Source organism: Falco naumanni, chromosome 8 (assembly GCF_017639655.2).
Source record: "Falco naumanni isolate bFalNau1 chromosome 8, bFalNau1.pat, whole genome shotgun sequence".
NCBI lineage: Eukaryota > Metazoa > Chordata > Aves > Falconiformes > Falconidae > Falco > Falco naumanni.
The window spans coordinates 34,309,646-34,333,979 of NC_054061.1; the positions used below are offsets into that span (position 1 = coordinate 34,309,646).

The 24,334-nt window shown below is 39.4% G+C and overlaps 1 protein-coding gene across 2 annotated transcripts; it reads right to left on the reverse strand.

The window, feature by feature from the left end:
* Nucleotides 1-2,577: 2,577 nt before the first annotated feature.
* SEC22A (SEC22 homolog A, vesicle trafficking protein) lies at nucleotides 2,578-24,050 on the reverse strand. Of its 2 annotated transcripts, none has more exons than XM_040602936.1 (8): nucleotides 23,934-24,050; nucleotides 20,554-20,779; nucleotides 18,182-18,383; nucleotides 16,079-16,242; nucleotides 14,578-14,772; nucleotides 9,849-9,967; nucleotides 7,132-7,197; nucleotides 2,578-3,591 (listed from the first exon to the last, which is right to left on the reverse strand). In XM_040602936.1, exons 3-8 carry the CDS (start codon nucleotides 18,361-18,363, stop codon nucleotides 3,391-3,393), a joined length of 927 nt encoding a protein of 308 aa, XP_040458870.1. In that variant the 5' UTR covers nucleotides 18,364-18,383; nucleotides 20,554-20,779; nucleotides 23,934-24,050; the 3' UTR covers nucleotides 2,578-3,390. The 2 variants fall into 2 exon arrangements, with proteins under 2 accessions (XP_040458870.1, XP_040458871.1); XM_040602937.1 differs by having other exon boundaries at nucleotides 23,943-24,037.
* Between the last annotated feature and the right edge of the window lie 284 nt (nucleotides 24,051-24,334).

A 24,334-nucleotide genomic window follows, 5' to 3' on the forward strand; every position in this document is an offset into this window, starting at 1 on the left:
CTCTAAACAGGTGTTCCTCAGTCCTTTGATCAAGACACTATTAATATATTAAAGAATCCACAGTGAATGTTAAGTAATCACAGTATCTGCAAAGGAAACCAGTTTCCATCCCCATCTGGTTCTCTACTAGCTTTGATATAGCTAAAAATCAATCCACGTAACACATAGGTACATTCCCTCACAAAGGCTGCATTCTTTTCTACATCTCTCACTCCCTCTTTTGGATATATTCTTACAGATCTTATACACGTGTGTGTGTCAGTCTTCCACAAAGCAGCATGAAAGAAGAAAGCTCTGAAAAGTTATTTCCTAGCAAATTTTCACAATTCACAAATGAGACGAGTTCTTATCCCCAGCTATTGGCCCAGACCTCAGATTAATTGAAGAAAAATACACAAGGATGTGACTAAATCTCTAGAAGCTCAAATAGGGGACTCTAAGGTAATCAAACCTCAAACAGCAAGATATATACCTAGTCAAACTTTGGGCCAACCCTTCCTGAAACTGCCTGTAAACACACAGACCTTATTCAAAGAAAAATAAGGTATTGTGGGTGTTGGATGGACTCATTCCAACCTTAAAGAGGGCTTAATTTATAAATACAGCATGAAGTTGGCTCTGCTTCCACTAAATCCCACAGAAAAACTGAGAAACTATGAATGGCCTTGTGCAATTCGAACTAAAATAAAGCATGTTGTTCAAGAAAGTAGTCATCTTTCATAAACTCATCTTCATAAGTCTAATAAATATCTAATAAAATCAGCAGGAAAACACCTACTATTTCTCTGAATGCTGAATTTGTATAAGCACATGGAAAATCCTGGGAGTTTTCAGTAAATTCTCACCTCCAGCTTGGCCTGGTGTATCTTGTTTCTCATCTCACACAAAATTTCAGCAAGTTCTAATATTATAGTCAAATTAAAGTAGTATGTTCAAAAGCCATGTTTTTAGCACCTAGTAATATCAGGCAATGAAGAACAGTCATGCCCATTAACTTTTCATTGTGAAATGGCATTTTTATCAGTGCCGTAAAAACAAGCAAACAAAACCCCAACTGTCTTCTATTACACTGACAGCTGCATTTTTCCATTATACCTGCTGATCAGCAATTAAACACCAGCATAACTGGAATGCAATAATGGCTCCTGATGCTATGACAAAGGAAGTTTTCATTCCTTAAAAATGCATCTTTAGGAATAACAGGAAGGGAAGGTGTCTCAGAGAAATCAAGATTCTCTGCCAACACAAACTGAAAAAATGACACAAGAGAAAATCCTTCACGTGCACGACAGCCTGAATTAAAAACTAGGCAGTACTTCAGGCATTCATAGCAGCTTCCCCTCCTATCAATGGAGGTGAAGTGAAAAGATAGGTGTAAGGATGCTTCCAGACTTTGTAAGCACAACAAAACCTGGTTTTATACTTAAAACATGAATAGCTATATTTTTTAATCATTAACTTAAACTAGTAGACTGCTTTTCACCTTTTCTGATGTCCAGAGTTCAGAAAGGTGAACTGAATGCTAATACAAGCAAACTTCTTGGTTCTAAACAAAGGCTGTTCACTGTTCTGGATTTTTAAAATATTTGTCACGTAAACATTTCCTAAAATTCTTGTATGCTTCAGTCCAGTCCTCCACTTTACCTTTTCCCCATCTTCTGGATTCCCAACACAAAAGCACTCCATGTTCATGAACACATTCTTCTTCTCTGTCTCAAAGTGGGGAGAGAAGAGTACTAACTGCAAAGCACATCACCTCCAACACCAATCTCTGAGCCTGCACACCAAGGTATCTTCAAGGTCTTGATCTCAGACATCAGTCCGAGACAGACATCATGAAGAATACAACACATATCGCTCCTGTTCACTTTGGATTACATATTCATTCTCTCGGTTTTATTATGCATCATTTTGTTGACTAATACCACCTATACAAAAAGAAAAGAAACTATCTAGCTCCATTCTTCTTGGTCATAATCTGACGCTAAATAATTTACAGAAACACACAACATTTTGGTATGAAGTGCCCAAAAATATTTGGCCAGAGCAACACCTCATAGCACAGCAAAGCTCTGCCAATCCCCAAATCCAACAACACGTGCAGCATGGCAACCTTCCTGCCATTAAAGCTTGCTTTTCTCCCCCCACCCACCAGCATTTCAGTGAACCTTTACATTATTCCAGGTCACGTATAAAAAAACCCTATCAATATCTATTTGTATGTTATGAAACATCATAAATAACTGTCACATCATTGTAAAGAAAGCCAGTGTAATTGATGGTGGTCTGTAAGGCTGCTGTTCTATTTTCTAAGTGTTTGGGGTTTGCTAGTTGATCCATCGACTTCGGGAATATACAACTGTTCTCTCAAACACAAGTCTAGATCAAGACTGTTCTACCCCAGCACAAAACCACCCAACCCATAAAGCCAGAAGAACAAACAAAATCCCTTGTCTTTTCTTGTTTAAGCTAATCAGACTGATTTATTGTTTTCCTGTCACCAGTTGTTTATCTCAGGTTTGAGCTAATTATTCATTCATTTCTAGGAGTATATAAAAAGGACAACAGTCCAACAAGTGCGAGTCACCCCTTTTACTCACCGATCCATTTCCTTTCAACCTTTTCAGAGTTCAAACACAGGAAACGTGCAAAAAACCTGGGTTAAGTGGCAAAACATTTTGAACAATTACTAAAAAGAAACCCCATCCACATAGATCACTTTCAGAGGACAATTAAAAAGAAATCATAAATGAACAAACATTAAAGTATTCATAGCGCTAGACAGAGGGCCACAGGTGCCAGAAAGCTGATCCCCAGAAACGGAGTTTCCAGGTTACATTTTAATTAAAAAAAACATTAACATAAATGTCAATGTGAAACAACACATTGCAAAATTTAGTATCTTACATATTCCAAATCTAGTTTGCTAATATGCAATAATATAATTATTATTTTTATTTATTTAGCCTACCCCCTACTGCCTCACAAAGGCAAAACAGCTTTTGGAAGTGAAGAGCTTGTATGATATGCAGAACATACACTCTATACATTCCTTCCATTAACATACTTTCAAATGAAGCTTTTTTACGCCACCAGTCAAATTCCCCAAACTTGGTGTCCCTACATATGTTTTTACTGCATGGATATAATCCATTTTCCTCCTCTAGTCCCATACTCTTCTGTGTCCTTCTTTAAAAAAAAAAAAAAAAAATTTAACCATCAAGTGAAAAATATCCAGACATCTTACATTGCTTTATTTTAAAAAAAAAAAAAAAAAAAAAAAACAAAAAGCGCCTCATCCAGACAGCTGCTTCTTTTGGAGAACAGCTTTACATTCCTGAGAGTGAGTAACTGTTGGAACAAGACTGCCTCTAAATGTTCCAGGACTTGTCACACATTGTAATCAGGGGACTTTCCCTGTGGTTGTCGCAGTCGAATTTGTAAGGTAGAAAATGCTCCCACAGTCACATGAAAGAAGAGCTGCCACAGGTTGCGCAGTTCATACAGATACATGTTACACAGGCAAATTAACCCAAAAGTCAGGAAGGATTTGGCATTTCTCCAGCCGGTGTAGTATACAAACAGGTAACACTGTCAGGGGGAAAAAAAAAAAAAAAAAAAGGAATCGGATTACCACATGGAAAATAACTTCCACTCAAGAAACACTACCTGGTCATTGAGAAATTACAAACCCAAAACGAGTGAAAGTCTAAATCAAACACGTAAGAACAGTATCAATTTAGCAGTCACGGAAGGGCAAAAAGTACCTGACATCAATAGAAGGTTACAGTTTGCTTCCATTAAGCCCCCTCTGAGAACGATTCTCCCGTAATAATTGATTACAACCTGCAATAACGAGTGGCCCATGACAAAGGAAAGTGGATGTTCTTGGCAATCTCTGGTCAAAAGACACTCTGTGCTATCCAAGCAATGGAGAGGGAACAAGAGCCAGTGTCAAGTCTTCTCCAGGCAAAGCCATGGGAAGGACAGGGAATACACCAGGGCCCCGCAGCCAGGAACGCTCAGCGCAAGGCAGCCCCTGGACACCAACCCACTGTCCTGCAGGGGTTAACACAGAGGATTAACCGGTAGATGCAGAGAATACCCACTGCCCTTTTTCAGCTGATGCAAGATAGATCAGATTTGGAAAGAACCACGCAACATCTCTCCTGCAACCCTACCACGCTTTAAGGGTCAGTTCCTGCACGCTGTGGTGCTGCACGGAGCGTCAGGCCTGCCCACGGCTCCCTGCTCTGCCTCCTTCCTACGGCAACTGGAAATCTGTTCAAGCCTCATGCCTCAGTTTTCATCTCTAAAGGACGCAGATTTTACGGACGCATTATTTTTACCTCTGCTATTGTTCAAACAACCTCCTTGACTTCTACAAAAAGAATTGTTTGCCCCCCTCTGGATTCTAGTAATTTTTTCTGTGCTTCAAGGCAGATGACAACATCACTTGGGCTTACTTTATATTCCCAATCTGTTCCCAGTGGATATATAACCATGCTCACACAATTTTTTTAACGGTACCCATCATCAGATTATCTAAGTGTCATTTCTGTTCTCCTAGGGCATTTGCCACATTTTATCAATCAGAGAACCTCTACTTAATTTTTTTTCATGTTCCTCAAAAAAGGGCCAAAGCACTGTACATTTGCAAACCACCAAAGCAATTTATTGAGGTTACTTTACATTCTATTCAAAACTCAACCACTTTCTCATAAAACATACATTTCTACTGTAAGTGTGGCTGAGATTAACAAAACTACTTGTAATTTCTGGGTATCTTCAGACAGGTGAGTACTGACAGTATCAGTAAGATTTGTACGCCCTTCATTTAAAGCAAAGTAAAACTAGAAATAAGTCATCCACGTGCTTCAGAATTTAGATGCAATTCCTCTGAATCTGCCTGGCCATTTTGAGCACAGCAAATACAACCTACTTGTGCTGACAGTTTTAGAAATCATATCTAAAAGAGCGATTAGTTGCTACCAGTATCTCAGCAATAAGAATTTAGATAATTTCTTAGCATCATTGCCTCCACTGACAACTGCTTCCAAGATTAAAATAAGGGTCAGGATACGCTTCACCAAAATGATTAATAAATATGAAGGATTTAAAACTCAAAATACTATAGAAGTTTAAAAATGTTACTGCAAAATGACGTTGAATGACTGTGGTTTTCACTGAAGATCTGTTTTAAACGAATTCTGAGGCTTACCTTTTCATTAGTCTAGGTCTGAGATGCTAGAAGATTTGCCACTCACAAAACAGAGCACCAGTCAAAAGGCCAAAACACTGGGTTTAACACCTTACTATAACAAGCACTACTATGAAATTCCTGAGGGGCTTTTTTCCTCTGTTGAAGGGAAGTGTTAGCATGGCAATTACTGAGCATTGTGGGTTTGTTGTTTTTTTGTTTTTTTTTACACAGAAGGCTCCTCTGGGCTACTTCAGAAAAGAATTTGTGACTTTTTTTTTTTTAATAAACGTTAAGAAGTGACTGAAGGCTCAGATCCTGACACTTTGCACATCAGGTACAACTAAGACAGCTGTTACTTCTGTACATTTTCTTTTTCAGAAGAGACTAGAAAGCATGGAGAAACGCTAGACATGTCATCAAGCCTAAAACATCATAATCCATGTAAGTCCCGTTTTTTCCCTGCACACCTAGGTTACAAACATTTTCTTGGAAACCAGAAACACGCTGCTATGTTGTCATTAACTGAACCAGACGACACAGTACGATGGGCGCCTTGTGGGTGAATGACAATGAAATGTGCTGCCATGCAACATACAGAATTTATCTTCCAAAGCCCTAAGTGTGGCAAAGAACATCAGAACGTGCCAGATGAACTGACAGCCCTCTCAGTTCTGAAAACTGACCAATTACATATTGCAGGAATGATGCCAGAGGGTGTGGAACAAGAGACTCAACAGACACATTTTGAATATTAAGAAAAAGCTTACATTCCAAGCTGCATGGATTCTCTCTTTAAAACAGCTCTATTCAAGTCAGACAGTGGCAAGAAGACCTATGTCCTTGTGTCTCGATGCACAGACATGAATACTTTATAAAGAGTAAGGTTTCTAACTTGGGAGAGGAGGGAACAATGTATATTTTTCACACAAAAAAAGAATGGACGTGCTCCACCTTATCTGATACGGAACAGATTGTTGACAGGGAAAATTACCACCAAACTGAAGAATTATTTAAGGCGGAAGCTGATGAAAAGCCAACAAGTGTACTGTGACATTTTGCTAGATATGAGTTATAGAGAACGGAGATTACAGGTAACCTGGACAGAAGGCTGACTGATAGAAAGGCTGAAAGGAAAAGGAAAATCCTGAGATGTTATTTTATTTTATGGTCTGACACTGTACTAAACATTGGCACATGGAAACATGTAGAAACTGCATATTCCACAAGTGCAAGGGATTAAAAGTCAAAAGAATTATAATAACAGGAATTGAGCATGACAGACATTATAGTCATAGCTAAACGTTAACAGCAGTGTCACTGAATGACAAATGCCAACGGGCACCAGAATACTTTGCTACAAATTATATAGGAAAGTCAAATTCAAATGCAGAAATGGAAAACCTACAGACATGAAATGCAAAGTGAAATATCAGACCGGTGAGGGAAAACATAGTGGAAAGCAGCTGAAAGCTTTGAAAAGGAAGGAGATGCACAATAATGGACAAAGTGAGGAAAATTCTCGGGTGTAGTGCCTAGGTATTACTGTATTTACTTCAAATCTTCCCAAAGGAAAGATGCAGTAAGGCATTTGTTCAGATGGTTACGTTTACTTGCACAAGAAACTACTACTTTAAATAAATTATATAACCTCTACTGCTTGTGACTTTAGAGATAAATTGTAAGCTCCAGATAAAAAAGTACACCAAATCTCTTCATCAACTAACTGCAGAAAAATGCGAGCAAACAGAAGCTCTCTGGATCAATCTACTGTATAATAGTTCATGATTAATGAAACAGAACAACAGAGCAGAAATTATTTTTATAACCGCCCTGTTCAAGTATCTGTGACATTTAAGAAAACATGATGACATTTATGCATGACTGGGTAACGTTTCTAAAATCTAGTGAATTATGCAAGCAGGACTCACCTGGTACAAACAGGCTGCTGTTCCAAGAAAAAATGCAATAACATAACTGAAATCTTCACCTTCATTCTGTGAAAATAAGACAAAAAGCCATGCTTTACAATGTTTCAGTGAAATACCAGATATTTACAGTATGAAAGTTTTCATTATTGTGCGTTAAAGTAGTCTCAAATGGAGATTTATAATAATTCCTATGCTACGCTAAGCCAAAAGAGTTAGCACTAATCATTGCTTACTTCTGCATCTGGAAAAAACCCACCGTAATCTGGAATCTGACCAAAACGTTTGTTCACAACAGGCAGCTAATGCTGAGATTTTCAAAAGCCTTAAAGGAAGCCCATCTCTAACACTGGATACTTACCTTCTCCGGGTGCCCGTACAGATTCAAGTCTAAACACGGGTAACTAACTACCTTTGCTACCCATTTGGCAGCACCGTGCCCTCCTCCGGCCTCGCAAAGCGGAGCCGCTAGCAGGCAAATGCGGGGGCTGACCACCAGGGGGCGGCAGAGCCCCACACCGGCGGCCAGGGAGGCCGCTGGAAAAGGACGTTTTCTTGAAGGAAAAGATGGAAAAATGTACTTGAGGCAACAGATCTTTCTACACGCTGTGCTTAAAAAACAAAACAACAAATTCCTTCTAACTTATTCAAACGGGTGGTTATAGTTTCTATAGAGCCGAGCAGAAGAAATTTACATGCTCAGTGATTATTCTAACTGCATTTCAAACAAACATCTGCAACAATCAAAAATTTTCCCAGGAAAACAATGGGCACTCATGCAAATGTTCTTCCTGGAAAGCAAATACCATTGTGAGAAGGTGGTCCATTGGAACTAGCAGTTGTTTCTGCTCAGAGAATGTTCACGGTGAAGCATTTCCATCTGCTTTGCGGACTAGGAAAGTCACCTGCACATGAAATCCTTACCCACACAACGCAGCACGCTCCCAAACCGTATGTAAACCTCTGCCTCCGTGCTGCTGTGTATTTGCTGAAGTATAGCTACAGACTGTAACAGAGTTTTGCTAACATCAAAATAAAAACACTGATTATAAAAGGAAACACTAATTCAGAGAGAAGCTTTGGAAGGACTTCTCAGAAGTTCCACTAATCACATTTTGGATTATTTCTCCCTAAACCTTGTGGATTTTTCCATAACCGAGTAAATTAAGAGAAATTTTAATGGATTTCTAGTGTGCCTCATTTGTCAGAAATGAAAAAATACCTTCCATCTGTACTGCCATCTATTACCTCCAGAAGCAATAACATATAGAATAAAATTAACTGGCTGCCCTATCATCACTTAAATTGGTTCACCTGACACTGGCATTCCTTCTTAAAAAAATCATCTGTGGGAAGGTAAAAACCAAGTTCTAGGAACATTTCACTAAGTGGTAGAAATCTCTTCAGTATTATTTTGTACTACAGTGTACTTTAAATTAATTCCTATTTATAAACTGAGAGAATTGTGCATAACAGAAAAACCTAAGCAGACATGTATGTTCACTATTTCATTCTTGTTTTTTCTTTAAAAAACAATCAAAACCAACTCAAAAGAAAGGCCTAGCATGGCACGCTTTCATTAACCCTGTTCATCTATTCATTAGTCTTCAGGAAACGCTGAGACCTCAAACATTACTGTTTTATTAAATCTCTTCCATATATCAATAATCATGTAAGACAACTGGAATACAGGTAACCTTCCTTACCTTACTTGCCTAACAAAACCATTGTAACTGCAACACTTTTGATACCTAAAGTCCAGATATCTCTCTGAATAAAAAGATTATCTATCAGTCAAGATGGAGGATTCCCATTTTCTTCCAGAAAACTTCCACAGGGTTTTTAGTGTGTACCTCCATCACCACAACAGTAGAGCCATTTAATGCTCTTTTTTTTTTTTTTTTTTGGTGGTAACAGACATGAACTTTCTGTGTGTGCTTGCAAGCACTACCTGTGTATCCATTTGAATTGCCTGAAAACATTAATTTCCACCATTATGTTCACTGTAGCAATGAGAATACAACTAGCACAAGAAATGGAAGAGAAAGAAACTCAAAAGGCTATAGGGAGGGTCAGAGCAGAGCGCTCACATAAACAAATAAATGTCTGTTGGGAAGGATTTTTGGTGAAGGATGCGGTGGTGTTTTTGGGGGTGGGTTAAAAGAAATCACTTGACAGTCTCCCTTATACTGATCCTTTCAGCACACAAGAGAAATAAGTATCCTACTTAAAAAAGTTTATTATAAACAAATAAACAAAAACTAAACCAAGTTTCTAAAAAACAATTTTACAAAAGCTATTTAAAGATCCCTGCTCTGCGGACCTTTCAAAAAAATTGGCCAGATTTTCAAAGCTGTTCATCATTCTTCTCAAGTGTTTTTAAATAACATCTATTAAAATTAAACGTCTCATACCCTAGCATAAATTTAGAAAACAGAACATTATGTTCACATACTCAGTGCTACCAAGGTACCTAGGGAAGGAGTCAGCCACCCACCTTCTACTGCTTTTGAAACTCAGTCTCAATGAACGATGCATCACACTTGAGAAGGATGCACAGATAACAGACAATATAGGTTTCATAAACGGAGGTCTGACCTCACAAACAGTATTTCTGAAAATAAAATTGGCAAGACTTTGTTCACATTGTAAGCATCTTCTAAGGTGATATTATCATTGCTATGATGTGTAACTCTTAAATTCATAAACATGTACAATACCTGGAGAAGACTTTCTATGGCGTGAAAGCCACGAATTAAATTCAAAGCCCCACATAACAGGCTAAGCACAAATGAGACAATCCCTGGCAGAGTCACAGGTTCCAGACGCTGATGAGGAGCTACAAAGCAAAAGATCAAAAAAAGATATCAAAAGGTCAAAGCAATGTCTTTAGAAATTTAGTAAAATAATAATCTCATTTTTCAGTGGCTTCTAGCTCAATAAGGGATCACTGAAGCAAACCACAAAATGCCAATCCTTTTTTCTAAGAAGGAGAAGCATTTTAAATATTTCAATACAAGCTTTAACAGAAACTATACTTTCCTTCAATTCACATATATAATTCTTTTATTGTATTTAGTCTTTAACTCAATACTTTCAGTTCAGCCAGTACGGTACTGAAAGCTGCCCAAACATGCCAGGAAATCAATGGCGAATGACACACTTGCTAGTGAAATTTGTCCGCAATTAGTAGCCAGGTAATAAGTCAGTACTTAAGAGCTCCTCTCACAACATCCACTTTAACACTAATGCATTAGCAGAGCTACCGAGACTGATTTAGCTTGTTTGCTGAAGGGAACACCAAGCAAAGCTACCGCGGCCCCTACCTTAAAGAAAATACAGCTAGTGAGTGCTACCAAAGGCACAAATAGAAGGGCCGTTCTGAAACGAAGCAAGTACCTACACAACCTTATACAGACCTACCAGATAGTGCTTAGAAGTCTCTTACAAAACACATGTTCTTTCCATGCACACCCACTCTTTCGGACTTATCTAGGGTCCTAAGAACGTAACAGTTGTGTATGTTCCTCATTACTGTCGCTTTCCATAATTAAGAACAAATATGAAAAAACAATGCAAAACTCTTAATAGTCTAGGCAACACTGGGAAAACAATGGGACTACTGAGCCATACTGAAATCATTCTGTTCAAATCAACGAAGTGTAAAGATGTGAACAATGAGGTTAATGGACTGAAACATTAATAGAGAGAGGGGTGTCAATCCCAGTTGTTTGCATTGCACAGATCCAGAAAAAGGCTTTCCAGTTTATGAATTACAGAACCTAAAGAAAAAAATGACAAAAGCTGCTTCATATTGATCAGCAGACAGGACCATCTAATTATGAGTGTGTGATAACTTAAAAATAAACCACAAGACGAGTTCAGTTAATTCATTTGTGCTGAATTTAATAGTGTAATCAGTTGGGTGGCTGTGTTTTTTTTAAAAAAAGCATAACTCGCGTTTAACTCTCAGAGCTTATTACTTTTCTAACTGTAGCACGTATTAGAGGAATACTACCAACAATCATTCAGTTAAGGTTAGACATGCTATTTGCATAGCAAACCATTTTTCTTCAGTGACTCCTAACTGGTGGTTTCTGTTTTGCTTTTTTTTAAACCATCTCATCTAGAGAGTGGCAAAAAGCTGAAGGTGTATATGATTGTTTTCAGCTGAAAGTAACTGCATTGCATTAACTGGTGGATAACATCAGTTCACTGCTCCCTGGGCAATCTCATTTTCCCCATGTATCAGTGTAACTTTAAAACATCATGTGTTTAAACAGTATTTAAAACACTTCTTTGAGAACAACGGGGGGAAACCTAGGGTCCTGTCAGCTGAATCAATACAGTCTATGAAGGATCATAAAGTACTAATTTTTCTCTCTTATTAAAATATGAAAACAAACCCAAAAACTTTAAAGGACATTGCATACCACTACTGATGTCATTAAGCTCTCCAGGGCTTATTAAATTTTAGTGTTACAATAAAGCAACAAGAGTCATTTAAATACAGGAAAAAAAAGGCAGAAGAGTGAAGGAGTGGCAGAGAACGCAGGGTAAAGGACAGCTGAACTTGAGTCCGTAAATCCATATTCTTAGAAATATGATAACTGCCATATCAAAACCTTTAACACAAACCAAGGATTGAATAAAGCACATTCTGCATTAAAATGCTGACATTTAAATAGAAATTTAAGAAAACTATACAATGTGAGAAACTGCACTACTTGTAAAGATAATTTATTTAAAAATGAAATCTAAAAAACCCCAACTCTTCCAGTACACCATCAGGCAAAAAGTAGCTTTGATTTTACAACTGTTCCTTTATCAAAAAACCCTCAGAAAACAGTAAATTTATCTTAACCTGAAGCATAGCACATCAGCATGTTGTCACCCTATTTCTAACGCCTGCCAACACCTACATCCACTTCTGAAGCAAAATTCTATCCATAATCTGCACACTTTATTTTTCACACATTAATGATTACCCCTATTCCTCACTACACAGCAGAACTTTCACTAAGGGAAAAGGGCTGATATTTTCAATTACTTTAACAATACACGAGGCCTGGACGCTAGACCTTGGATACATATCCAATTACAACTATAAGCAAGTAACAGACAGTGCTCCATCAGCATCCTTAAATTCTGCTATTCTGTGTAAAAAACAAGATTTGCGTCTACCTAACTTCAGAACTCTGCATGCTATCCAACTTGACTTAACATACTTAACTCACTTAAAACAAGAAATATTTTTAACAGGCAAGCACATTCAGGAAATGGCACTAGGCAAACCATCTCTTTTAGTGAGAATTTGTTCTTAGAACAAAGGAGAAACTTTGCAGTCTAGCCAACTGAGTGGGTAGCAAACATCCAGAGAAAGTTCTTTTCAAGGGTGGAAAGAAGCAATGAATGTGAAGAACTACAAAACTATTAGCAGACTTGCTAAAAAAGACACTTATTCAGTAACATCCCAAATTTGAAGAGCTGAGGAAGGAGCAAAGTGCAAACCTCTCATAATGCACAGCCCTTTGATGGTGAGTTTCTGTAACAATTCAAGGAAGTGGATAACCGAACAGAGAGATCTACGGAATTCAGAGGAAGAAGAAAGTTAAAAGTAACTTAAAGAGGGAAAACCCCCAAAGAAAGTTGACATGGAAAGAAAAGACACACAATTGCTTCTGTAAGACAGGTTGTGGAGAGGTAGGTGAAAAAAAATTGGAAGATCATCTGCCAATTATTATGTAATTTCATTTTATAGTAAAAATGGAAATGGTCCTTACACATTTTAATTTAGGCCCATATGGTCTTCCAACACTTTTACTCAGAAAAGTGATGAAAGCCTCATCTCCTACTATATGGACAATTTAAAAATACAGCCAATTCTGACACAGGCCAAATTCTCTCATGCATACTGTTTTTTCCAATTGCAGGAAGTTTGAATCTAGACAATTTTCAGAGTTAACCAGTTGCCACTTCTGCCACCATAACCTTTTCCACAATCCAGGACTGAACTAGAACATTAAGAGGTAATGACAACATAGGCATCACAAGTGGCAAAAGAATGGTATCACAGCATCACAAACCTTTAAAAACACCCCACGCATATAAGCAGCAGACGATTAACGGTATGTACAGTGCTGCTTAAAAGATTTCACTCTTCTAAACAATTTAAACATCTTCACACTTTTATCAATTTTTCAGAATCTCTCTCTAACACTGCTAAATTGCGACTACAAAGACATAGTTTCAGCTGTTTCCATGCTGCCCCACAGCACCTAGAATTCTCAGGATCAGGACCAGTACAGATGGGGGCACCCTAGCGGTTTTGTTTGATTTTCACCTTCAGTAGAAAGTAGTTTTCAATCTTCTACAGGAATCCTGACCGCTAAGTAATTAGGATAATACACTGGCAAAGACATCTTTTCTAGATAGACAGGTAGATAGATACAACAAATGCAGAAAATTATGCTGATCTCTTATATTACAGTTCTGTAGGAAGGGTTTTGATTTACAATTGCAATTTTCACCCTGCCACTGTAAAGTGAGCAGCATCTGTGCACGTCTGCCCAGGATAACTAGCCTTACAGACAGAGGTACTTTTGGAAAAAAGGGGAAGATACATTAACTAATTAAAATCAACACTCCCTTTTATTCTATTTATTATTTTGCTTCACTAAACTTGGAAGACTGAAATCATGATGACAGTTTCACATGTGGAGTCCACATACTAGCACAAGGACTTGGCGAGTTTTAAGTTTTCTGTCCTGCTGGGAAACATCTAAAGGTGGGTCTCAAACTGATTCACAGCATTCATTTCATAGCACAAACCTTTAACCCAGTTCAACCAAACAATGCCATATTTACCTCATACACGAGATTAATTAAAGTTTTTAAAAAATAATGACTACTAAAATGAACGTGGCAAGTAGATACAAAATTGCTATTATTAATATCATACACAAGGCACTTATTTTAGAGAGTACATCTTTCAGCCAGCACAGCTCTTTGGATTTTCACCATCACAGATGCTTCTCCCTCTGGCTGCTCTAACTCCCGACACTATGCTCTTAGCTTATGTCATTGGTTCTCACGTGGCAGAAATAACAAAAATTTTCATAAATCTTACAAGGTCAGAAAAAGAAAAAAGTTCATCTTGCTAAGTGCTCATCTCCATTTGCTTATTTTCATGCAGATTTTTTTCCCCTTTAATAAAGCAGTCCATTGAATAGATCCATTTCTCCCTCTGAGAGCCTTGGGAAGATACACACTTTGAGCAGAGGACAAAAATAGACATCTAAGCTAAAATACATGTCAGGTCATGGCAGCTTTATGCTTTAAGAACATCATGGCAATAAAGCTTTTTTTAAGGAAAAAATATCAAAGACTAATGCTACTACCCTGCATCTGTCGCATTTACAGATAGAAAAACAAAAGTCTGAAACTTACCTGCAGATATCTTACCAGTACCCTTATATTCCACCGCAGAAAAATGTGCGAACCCATTAGCTGAACCAAGTTCTGACACAGAAATTTGATAAGGTGGTCTCAGTTTGATTTCTGTCTGCATGTCAGCAAGATTCATCTTTGTTGACAAAGAACGTGTGTTGTTATATCTCTGTTTGGTCCTCTGAATGAAATTATCTGGGTAAAATTTAAAATAAAAAGGTATACCCTTATGGACCTCTGTTAATTAAATAATCCAAGACCATGCAGCTTTATATACTACATACTTCACAAACCGAAATGTATTGTTTTAAATGCTTGTATTTATCTTGGCTTTTTAAATACTATTTCTGTTTTGTGACTAATATATCATGGCCTACTTAATTCCACTGTAAGAAAAATAAAAATTAAGCTCTAGAAATCTAATTACTTAATAACTGTGAATAAACTAATGACTTTTCACTGCATGGGACTGAATGCATTGCTAATACAATGGATTTACTGCACTTATTCTAGCTTTTTCATTAGTTTAATAAATATCTTTATGAAGAAATTAACTCCTACATTCAAGTATAAACTTGAGTATGAAATCTGCTTGCAAAATATTCAGGCAGAGAAAATTAATACCATATTATACAGATAAAAAGACTGTAATAGACCTGCATTCTAACTTAACAAGTAGTAGAACAATGAAAGCGTTCGGGGGGGGGGGGGGGGGGGGGGGGGGGGAGGGGGGGGAAGAAAGAAAGAAAAAAAGTGTTCATAGAAATCTTCATAAAGACAACAATGTTATACAGAAATTGTTAAAATTTGCCTGACTGAATTATAGACAGGAATTAACCAACTGCAATATCTTCCCCCATATTTCTAAAATATTTCTGTTTGCTCTAATGCATTTTACAAGAATATTTAAAACAACTGCATAACATACAGTATTAAAGTAACAGATATTAATGGAATCTGTAGCAGCTGTTATCTGATATATATGAGATCAGCTGAATTTGGAGCTTGTATGACAGAAGATTAAATGCTTCACTATAACATAAAACAAATAAAGATCTCTCCCTTTCATGTACTGAACAAAAATTACAGCACAGCTAAGAGCAAACATGACATTGCAATCTTTTACTTGAGAAACTGACGAAGTTCGATGCCTTTACAGGTTAAGTATTTCAATGGGTACGAAGTCAAACAACTCCTAATATTACTAACTAGGAGAAAACAAGCTCCAGATTTGGTCACACAAGGCTTAAACCAAAACCTACTGGAATGAACAGAAAGATTATAAACAAGTTTAGATAAAACTCTAGTAGCCTAATTTAATGCCCACAGAAGAATTACATTATTGATTAATGGGAGTTAAATCCAGATTCTAAATACACCTGAAATCATAGCTATAAACTGCCTTGGACATTTTTGTTCTGTGTACATTAAGTTGTACATCTATTTAAATACTTATTTCTCTTAGTGCGAGAATCAAGGGGGGGAAAAAGTCAAGTCTTACCAAACTCTATAAAACAGTATGGTCTGACAGCAGTATTTGTCTTCATCATGTTGTAGGTAGTGATGAACTCTTTCTGAAGCTCATCCAGGAAGCAGAAAGCCAGGACACTGGGATAATTTTCAGTGCACAGCATCATATAGCTTACTCCCAGAGAACTTATAAAGCTATAATTGAGACAACAAATTCAAAATTTCAAATTCAAATCCAGGTAATTCGTTGCTTCACTAGTCTGATCTTCTATGCTATAATCAGAAAAGCAAAAACTGCTCTGGGGTAGCAAAGGAATTAATGTTTACTGAGAACTCCAACACTATTCTAGAAGAAAAACAATTTACTTTTAGGCAATGTTGTACATGAACACCACTTTGTATCATCGTATGAGAAGCTGTGCTATACACATATGTGTAAGTGTATATATATGTGTGGGTGTGTACACATATGTACACACTCTCACATACATGGAACAGAAAATAACATAAAGCTTTTGGGATACAGAAATACAGCAGGTTCATCCCATAATAGCTTTTCATTCATCTCAAATACAGAATATGTTATCTGGTTCATCCTGAAAATGCAAAAACTTATCTTCAGATGGGCAGGGGAGGGCAGTTGGTTCTTTCTAAAATAAGTGAGGAAATAAAACTGTTGTGTAGAATATGGTCTCCAAAGAAAGTTACAAGGATAGCCACAGATGGCAAACAGGAATTTAGAAAGGGACAGTTTTCAATATACATATCCCTACTGCATTTAGGTAATTCATTAAACAGAGTTCATGTTTTCATGACACAATTCTCCTCAAAATCTTGATGAATAATTTACACTATTAAAAGTAACCAAAGACAAAACTAATAAAAAAATTTCCTAGGTCTTATGCCTCATTCTTAAAAGTTTCTCTTGAACTGATCAGTTTAAAGGCCAGCTACAGCTGAGGTTTTAAAACACAAAACATAATAAAAAATCGACTGAAAAAATTTAGTCCATGCTGAGGCTCATCCCAAGAAATACAGGAAACTCACATATTATACCAACAGAGAAGGCTGAGCACTTTCTAGGATCATCCAGGTGGTGTGCTTTCCACCACTGTAACTTCTGCATACTTGCTAGGGGTTAGGATGAAATTACTCACCTCATTGAAAACAGCCTATCTAAATTAGAATCAGAATTTAGCTCGGCTCAAGTGCAACTGAACTACCAACTACACACAGGTGCACCTAGTTACCAATACTCAGGAGAAAGGCTGCATATAAAGAAAAATTCTGAGTATACAATAGATTCAAAGAATTATTTCATGATAATCCAAGTTTCACACTGCCAACAGGGGAAAAAAGACCATCTTCTGAACTATTACTTAATTAGTGTTGCCATAGAAGTAAACTATCAAATTAACTAGCTCAAAAAATTTAGGAGAAGTTATTTTAAAAAAAAAAGCAAAACGCAAAAGCATGAAGAGAAAACAAAAGCACTGTTGTGAAAGTGCTGGATGGAGCGCTAGGACAGGTAGGCTCCACTCAAGACTGCTACACACTGCCTCCACACTAGAAATCATTCCCACCCTTCCCACTTCCTCACTCCCTCTGTGCCGTATGAAATAATTACTGAGTTATGCTTGGGTTTTAAGACGTATTTTCTCTGAAGTCAACAGAAATCCTGAAGGTACAATAAAAGGGCCTAATTTCATAACATCCTGACCACAAGTTTTCAGAAATACTGCATTATGAAAGTATTTCATTACTTTTTAAAAATTCGTGTAGACTAAAATGAGAAAACAAATGAGTATTTGTTGAGCTAGCATGACATAGAACAAGTCTGGTCATTTGCATGTAAGAAACAACCTTGAAATTTAAAGAAACATTTCTAGTAGGTCAAGGACTTCCTTATTTATAAAAATATTGTCTATTTCAAACTACAACTTCCACCAAAGTCTGAACAGGTTTCAAACCTTTCTACAATTTCTCAATTTCAGATTTCCAATACATGAATACTGCCCAGAATTATTCTTAGTTTCATTAATCATTTCTGATGTGAACTGTTAACTTTTTCACTTACAGACGGATACAACCCAAGACACCACAAACATATATGTATCTAAAAGAGAAGTCTTACTTTATATTATACTGCCCAGTTTTCAGAGTACATCTATCAGGAAGCTGAGAAAGTTTCTTTGAGAGCATTTTAAAATATTTTCTACATTCTTGCATTCCCGTGCTCTGGTCATAATCAGTAGATGCAGACAGTGGGAGTCCATCCCTCACACGGACCACAGAAGCAGACAAAATCATAGACATTGCCAATAGTTAATGACAACCTACAACAAAACACCAATCAGGAAGAATCAGAATTAAGGTAACAGCGAAAACAACAGAGTCAACTGTGATTAATCAAACTTCCCAAGCTGTATACTGGGCTTGCACTTAAAACGGGGCACAGGGAGGGTTTTCAACTATAACTCTGAGTCCTAACTGTCTACCATAAAGCAGCAGTACATCTGACATCAGTGTCACGTTTTCAAATATTTTTCTCTGAACTGCCATAAATCCTCACCTAGAGATATCTGTGGAGATTGAAACACTATTATTTAGTACCACTGTAGCACCTGCACCCTTCAAGCTGTGAGTCTTCTCTGTTAGTAAGGCAAGAATTATAGTCTAAATAAACAATCACGATAGCTGGAGAGGAAAAATGTGTACTGTAAAGACAGACCAGATGGAAAAGCAATCCAGGTCTTGATCAAGTAATAATATTAATGTCCTTTCATGAAAATGTGTTACCGAGTACATGCTTAAGTACCCTGACAAACAGAGCCTTAACACAACTTAGATACTGTCCAATAAGAAATCAAAGATCAGGACAGCAAAGAATGTAATCCAGCTCTCCCAGCTCCCAACGGAATTTCTTAAACATGAAATGTCTTTCTTCTTATCTGGGTCTCCATTTTCTTTACATCTGCGAAATGTGTCTATCAGTATTAGGCAAATACTGAGCACGTTGAAATGGTGCTTGCAAAGCCCACGTGCTTTTACAGTATTTTATTTTCAAAACTTAATAATTAAAGCTTTGTGGAGTACATTCATTTAAAAAAGAAAATGTTGTATATTTAAACATTTCTTGATCAGGAGGAGAAAACTTGTAGCAGGCATTTAACAGTATAAACACAGAGTCTGCAGTCTTTCAAGACTGTACACACATTTTTAAAACCTTCAAGCTCTTCAAACCTCACGTTACATCAGAACATCCAAAAGTTTAGCAAGACGAGCTAAGACAGATTACTTATCTGCTAAGTATCAGTACACAAATTCGTCCTCTTACAAGTGGGCGAACTGCTAGAATTTATAGGAAGCCAAAAGCAAACACTTCCTCAACTCTTAACACTGCTCTCCAGACTCCTACCATATACTACACCCATCACTTAAAGAGATTATGAAAAAAAATAGACTTTTGCCTCCCTCAGATGATGCTACTCGAGTTCCATACAGTCACAAACTGCAAAAGAAAACAGATTTCTGAATACAGCTGAAATATGCTTTTGCGTACAATACTGACATGTTTACAGCACCTTTCAAACTATGACATTAAGGGTGCTTTACAAGCCTTAGCAACTGAAGGACTGTATTCTGAAAAGTTAGGAATCCAAATCTTCCCCAAATAGCACTGCTTCTTCACAAAAGAGAGGAAATAGCTATTTTTCCCCTGAATTCTCACTTCCCCTATTTTCCACTGCCCAAAGGTTATATATACACCAGGATACTTATTGAATAATAATCAATATTCAGGTTTTTCAAGGGTATTTGCTCTTCAGAAAAGAGGCATATAATAATGAAAACATTGAAAACATGTTGTAATCTTCAATTTAAGAAATCCAGCTTCATTAGCAGTCACACTTCAACCTGCTTTGAGATGCATCATATTAGCTAAATAAATTCCAAATTAATAACCTCATATTTTACTTGTATAGCATATCAGACTTTCACCAAAGCCATAACAGCAGCAGAAGCCACTGTTGCCTGTAGTCTGCTCAGTACTTTTGGCCGTTTGTCCAGTACACTTGTTATTTCAGCAGTTCACTACAGAGTGAAGTGCAAAGTGTTTTTGATCACCTGGACACAAAACCAGAAAAAAAATCACTTCAGGACTTGCTCCACATTAGCTTGCTGGAGTGCATCATTCTAGAAGCTAAACCTCTGGCTCTAGAAACTTTTACCTATCTCTAAGTTCATGCGCACGCTCCCAGCAGAACAATTCACATGGAATGCACGTGGCACCCATTTTCTTAACTATGCTGCTAACCATATAACCATGGCAGCAGCTCAAGAGCATGACAAAATTGCAGAGGAGCTTTAAATTGTAATGGTTCTCCAACAATAACCACCTCTGTCACTTGGAACTCAATCCTGAAAGGGACTACCGGGAGCTGTATCAATATAAAACAAAGAATAGTGATGTGCTAGCAAAGTTTAAAATTCCCCTCATTAACTTACTTGCACAAAATGTAATTTCATGGATCTGCATTTCCTCTGATGAAGCAAATAACCTCATTAGCACCTAATGTGAAGAAAGGAACTCCATGTTCTGTTTTAAGAAAAGGTAGTGAATGGAGCAGCACTGCAGAGAAACTCAGAATCCTGTAGCCAGCTCCCAGAAGGAAAAATGGTGTTCTGTTCACTTTTTAAATGATCTTGATGGTTACAGTTCATGTTGAGTTATCTGATGAGATAAGAACAAACAGAAAAAGTTAATAAATGTATTTACTGGCTAACAATACTCTTCAGCTCTTTTTGTAAGGACATTGGAAAGGCCTGAAGACACCCCAGGGAGATTACTCAAGAGGTACTACAGTAAAAAAAACCCTGAATAATAGAAATATTAAAATGTTTCTGTGTTCTTTAAGCAAAGTTGAGGAAGTCCCATCACTTCAACCATTTAAAATGGGAAAACATGTTTTTCATCTGCACAGTACATGAGTAACTCACGGTAACGCAACCTTTGACTCTGCATCCCATCATTCATCTCATACATTTAATTAATACATTTCATTAATCTATAATCTCCTCTGGTCAGAAACCTGAACACTTCAGGAACATAATACAACACACCACAGCTGTATTTCCAAAGCATTAAGACTTTCAATATTCAATCTAACAATAGTTGCTTTACTCCTGTAACTAACGACAGAGAATGTAAGTATCACTAACAACAGCACCCATGCAGGGACAACAGACAAAGCAAAGGATAAAGAGCCCTTTAGAGGTATTCTTTCAATTTTTATGCCTGTTCTGTATGTAAAAAGTATTTGCATAGATCTAGAACAAACCCAGTTACTTTCTCAAAGGCTCCTACTTTTATTTAGATAAATTAGGCTCTCTAACAGAAAGTAAGCCTCCATTAAAACCTGCCAACTCTCTTAATGTACTATGAAATCACACAAGGAAAAAATGTGTTTAGCTGAACAGTCTTGAGATCACCAGACAGCCAGAAGTACCATCATCTTAAAAACCCACCCAGTGAAAACGTGTACTTTTTCCTCAGCTTCATAACAACAGAATCAGAAAGCTACCTAAAAAAAAAAATCAAGCTAAGGAAAGAAAATCACTTTGGTTGCAAGGTCACACATATGTAATGAGATCTGTAATACACATGCTGTTACAGAATATTCAGCCTTACTTCTTACTTGAAATTGCATTAATACAGAAAAAGAGTTTACTAGATATTCAAAATGGAAGAGCTACTTTACTCAGCTCTGAAAACAGTAAGGCTCTAAAGAAGGAGTGAAGCGATAAATTTGATATAGACTTATACAGGTTGAAATTAAAGAAAGAACATTAAAGATACAGTACTGTTTTCAGAACTATCTTTAAATGCCTTTTTTAAACATCTACTCAAAACTCCACAAAGTAATTCACCATACCATTACAAATTTCACAGGTTTTCCTCCAAAAATTCTATATCCATCAAACACCTGAAGATGACAGAACACTGCACTTCCACTACCAATGGTCTCTAAATCTATCACAGGCGCAGAGAAATGAACAGGGATTGGGTTCGCTATCTCATTCTATGACAGGACTGAGGCGCATCAAACACAGCCAGCAGGTGTTAGGCTCAGGGGTACCACTGATGGTTCCTCACAAAACACGCAGTTAGCCGGTGGAACTGCTTGTCACAGGATGCTGTCGATGCTAAAATGTTATGTGAAATCAAGAGGCAACTGGAAAAGTTTCACAGGAAAACAACAAGGGTTATTAAAAAGTAAAACACTACCCTTTGCTCAGAAAGATTCCGACCCTCAAACAATCACCAACATGGAGACTATACCACAGAAGCATCACTCCATGCTTGCACTTTTCTTACATTTCCCTCTGTGTGCCTGCCTCTGGCCCATCTTCACTGATTTCCCCTTACACTGACACTGCAACAGCCCTCCCTGCAAACAGGGACTGGGAGAAATCATGGAAAAGAGGAACATGGCAAAAGCTGGCCACAGACAGGTAAGAGTCAAGTGAAATGGTCATTCCGCTGTTACTCCATCCTCCCTAAAGCTGTCCAATTTATCAGACACGTTAACCTCCGCTGCCTTCACAAATCGGAATTATCAGACGTGGCTTCAGTTTCATTTCCTCCCATGAGCTGGAAATCTCAGATGTTGGAAGCCAGAGCCTGTTTTAATGTACTTTTTTTTTAATACATATTCAATTATGTATGTTTATTCTTGTGTTATGATGGTACTTGATCCTGAGGCAGCATCTGGAAAGTCCCAGAAAGCGGTATACATTCCAGTCTTTTGTAACAAATTGATCTTCCAACTTGTGACCCGACAGTAATCATTTTAGACCTATCTGGTATCTTCTCATAACTTTTTTACAAGTGTTTGAAAGTGACCTGTGAATATGGCTTGCTCAGGGTACATCAATTTTTTAAAAAGTCTAGCTTCACAAAAATGGAAAGATTTTAAGTAGATCTAGTGCAACGGCAAGCCTACCCCCCGTCCCTGCTACCCTCAGCACCAACTTAACCAAGGCGTTGTTCCTTGCCAGGACGCCTGCCCCTCAGGACAACCTTCCATAAAGTACAAAATCGGGCAATAGGTGCAAGCTGCACACCCGCCTGATGCAGAATGAAGACACAGTTTCTGTGCCTCCTTCCAGCGTACGTAATAGTGTTGGAAAAGTCACTGTCCCCACTTTTGAGCACGGTGACAGCTGCACTGTGCAGGCAGGAACCTTTAGTTGTTCCGCTGTACACACTTCAGAAACCCACGTCACAGGGCAAGGCGCCACGGAAGGGCACGAGTGCAGCCACCCCGACAGCACCAGGCCGTAACCCTCCCCGCCGGCCCGCACAACCCCCCGGTGCAGCAGGGACAGCCGGGCTCCGGGCCGCCAAACCTGACACCAAACGGCTGACGGCCAGGCCGCCCGCCGGGAGCACGCAGATCCCTACGGAGCGACGTTTACCGACAGGCCCCGGGGGCCGCCGCCGGCCCCCCGAGCCGGCCCTGCCGCCGCGCCCGGCGCTGCCCGCCCGGCGCCCGCCCCGCTGCCCCCCTCACCCCGCACGGCGGCCCCGGCAGGGCGGCGGCCGGCGCGCACAGACACCGGCGACAAGTCGCGTCGCTTCGCGGGACCGGCCCCGCGCCCCGCCGCACCGGGAGCCCCCCCCCGCCCCCAACCCGGGCCTGCAGCCCGAAGGGGAAGGCAGGCGGCAGCCGAGACGCCGGCCCGAGGAGACCGGGCAGCCGCAGGGCCCCGCCGCGGCGCCTTCCACCGTCCCGTCCCTCGCCCCCGCCTCACGCCGGCGGGCCCGGGGCAGCGGGCGGGCCCCGTCGCCTGGCAACGGCGCCGCGGGGAGGGACTCGAACTACCTGGCTCACCGGAGCGGCGCGGCGGCACCGACGCGTAGTGACTGCGGCCGCCTCCCGCCAGGCATTGTGGGTACCGGCCACGTCTGCCCCGCGCCCCCCCCGCCAGTCGGCGGCGGCCGTGGCGGAGCGCCCCTCACGTGACGCGGGCGCGGGCGCGCCATTGCTCCGCCGGCCGCGCGGGGCGGGGCGGGGCCGCCGTGTGCCGGGGCTCGGTGCCGGGGCCCGGCCCGTTCGCTCGGGGGTGGCTCGAGGCTGCAGGCGGCCCCGGTGCCGCGTCGGAGGCGCCGCTTCGCCAGGCGCGGACGCCCTGAGGGGAGGGGGGCGCCCCCCGCTCCTTGACGGTGGCGCCCCGGCCCGCAGCCCCCCCCGGCCGCTCGCAGCGGGGCTGCCCGGCCAGCCCT